We start from the raw sequence: 2,723 nt of genomic DNA on the forward strand, positions 1-2,723 counted from the left end.
TTATTGTCCACTAGAACGAGAAAATACTATTCTACAATGAACTCTTGTTTGAAGAATAAGTTGAAATTGGATTGTCGGGCATAAAGTTAAAGATGAAAGCATGAAAGCAGTGGAATTGTCAGTTCAAGTGTAAGCGATGAAAACATTTGAGCTGTCATTTTAAGAAGTGATGAAAGCGCCTGAAATGTCAGTTGAAGTCAAATGTAAGTGTCTCAGTCGAGGTGCCTGTTGATACGCAGCTGTGACAGCAGTAGATACTGTACATCAGTTGAAGCCTAACAGCTGAAGATCGGCGTTGTAACTGTGAGTCAGACGAAAAAACAGTTGTTGTGTACACTGTTGAAATTAGGGATGGGACGATATACAATCAATTAATACAATCAAAATATGTCCAGATAAACTCATAATTAACACTCATTCAGATAATACTGGTACTTTAAATGTGTAAGAAGTGAAAGCTGGGGAATTGTCAGTTGACATATAAACACTGAAAGTAGCTGATGTGTCAGTTCAAGTATAAGAAGTGAAAACACATGCAACAATGAAAACAAAGATTTACAAAAAATCTTTTCCTTTGTATTTTTATATAGAAAAATCCAATTATTTTTTTTGTGACGTGTTCTTATGTAAGCTTGATAATAATAATATTATAGAAATTTACCCGTCAATCATTCTTCAACTTTTAACAGTACAAAGTGCAAATTCATTAGGCCAACTACCTGAGCTGAGTGTTCTGCAGATTAACAATGCTTTAGCCTGTGTTTCATTGTTGAGTGTCAGTTTTGGCCCTCCATGGGAAAAGGCTTTATACAGACAGAGAGGAGAGGAGAGAGATGGGGACCGCAATGTAACGTGGTCGCTATGTATGTATAGAGTCCTGACCAGCAGAGCATTTGAATGTCCATGTTATGAACGAATCTTTGTTGTGAAAGAAGTTGAAATGTCAGTTAAGGTGAAAGCATTGTCAGCAGTTGACAGTGACATAGTTTTTGGTACTTGAAGCTGCCGTACCACTGAAAGCCTGTTTGGACACTTTGAGTGTCGGATAAAATACCTTTTAAAGTCTTGCTCCTAGGGAGAACATGTTTTAACATTTTATCCATCCTGTTTTCACACTTGATACATTGTGTAGTGTAGCTAAAGGAGGTGCCTTTGGTGACTCATGAGAGAAAATGCATTTTGGGTAGATGCATGTCTCTCTCCACCACACAACTGGAAAACCTCATTGCACATATGTGTATAAGAAAGCCACTCATGTGGATGGGATCACAGAAACCAGTGGTCACTTTCTCCTTGTTGCAGCTACAACTTGAAGTCCCGCTGTTGTATTCTGTTGTATGCAGGAGTGCAGTTTCTGTGAGGATGCCCGCTTTGCCAGGACTGGTGTGTGCATCAGCTGTGACGCAGGAATGTGTCGCTCCTATTTCCATGTTACCTGTGCACAGAGGGAGGGACTGTTGTCTGAGGCTGCAGCAGAGGAGGTGAGAAAAAAACCTGGATATTCAAACCACAATGCTGTTTTGGACGGGGTGCAAAAATTCCAATGAGTGAAGCAATATTCAAAAGGTTGAGTTTTTAGACACAAAACATCAGCCTTCTGTCACACCCAGTCACAAGTTTTTCATTGGTAGATTTACATATGACTTTCAGTGTAACAAATCTTTCTGTGTGTAGGACTTTAAAGTGAAGTTCCTATATTTTATTTGGACTCCATACTACTAACAAGCTTGCCAACACCACGAAGCAACCAACGCCAGACTCACACCATGCGGCCAAAACACCGCAAGCCAGAGAACCCCTGCTTAGCTTAGCTACAGTTAGCTAGTTGGATGCCCCTGCCTCGCATCGCTCTTAGCTAGTAGAAAGCTATGTCCCGTTGCATAATTTATTGTCATGATACATAAGTTAGTGTCGTAGATCACGTTAGCTGGGAAAGTAACTTTTCAAGCTTACTTTAGCCAACTAACATATCCACTCAGATATAATATATTTAAATATATAAATATATATATAAAAAATAATAACAATAACAACAAAGCATCCAGAGAAATACCTACCCACCCCAAACCACGTCAGTTTTACAGAAAGGCATCTATCAACAAGTCAAACTGTTGATGGCATCCAGTGCAACAGGTTAGGCTTAAATGATTCCAGAAGGCCAGCAGCTGGGAAAACTGCTTCTGCTGTTTGTATTGTCCTACCTGTGGGGACTCAAGGGTATAATGTCAATGTAGTGTAAGTTACTTACTAATTATGTTGCATTGTTCATGCATATGTTTTTATTTCCTCAGGATATTGCAGATCCATTTTTTGCGTACTGCAAACAGCACGCAGACCGCTTTGACAGGAAGTGGAAAAGGAAGAATTACCTGGCCTTACAGTCTTACTGTAAGGTCTCTTTGCAGGAGAGAGAGAAACAGCTCACCCCTGAAGCCCAGGTAAGGTTCTTTCATTCATATCAGCTGCAGCATAAACAACTGTCAAACATGTGCTTGTGTGTTTGTAGAAGATTAGGTCTTGGGTCACGAATGGCATGTCACGCATGAATATAGTAGAGTTAAAATGCATTTGTTGGTAGTCATAAGAATTAGCATTTTATTTGAATTAATGTCAGTAGGGATGCACGATAACAGTTTTTTAAAACCGATAACCGATAACTTTTAGCTCCTAAAGGCTGATGCCGATACCGATAACCGATAACACACACACATATACATTGTAGC

General features: G+C 39.4%; 1 protein-coding gene across 1 annotated transcript in view; it reads left to right on the forward strand.

Moving 5' to 3' along the window:
• Positions 1–2,723, forward strand: part of phf14 (PHD finger protein 14) — a 29,160-nt gene that overhangs the window by 1,472 nt on the left and 24,965 nt on the right. The window contains exons 4-5 of the mRNA XM_035681016.1: positions 1,344–1,481; positions 2,292–2,438. Coding sequence (XP_035536909.1) covers positions 1,344–1,481; positions 2,292–2,438 — 285 coding nt within the window. The remainder of the gene's footprint in view (positions 1–1,343; positions 1,482–2,291; positions 2,439–2,723) is intronic.

This window comes from Morone saxatilis, unplaced genomic scaffold (genome assembly GCF_004916995.1).
Source record: "Morone saxatilis isolate NCDOM2014 unplaced genomic scaffold, NCSU_SB_2.0 Contig9, whole genome shotgun sequence".
In the NCBI taxonomy this organism is placed as follows: domain Eukaryota; kingdom Metazoa; phylum Chordata; class Actinopteri; family Moronidae; genus Morone; species Morone saxatilis.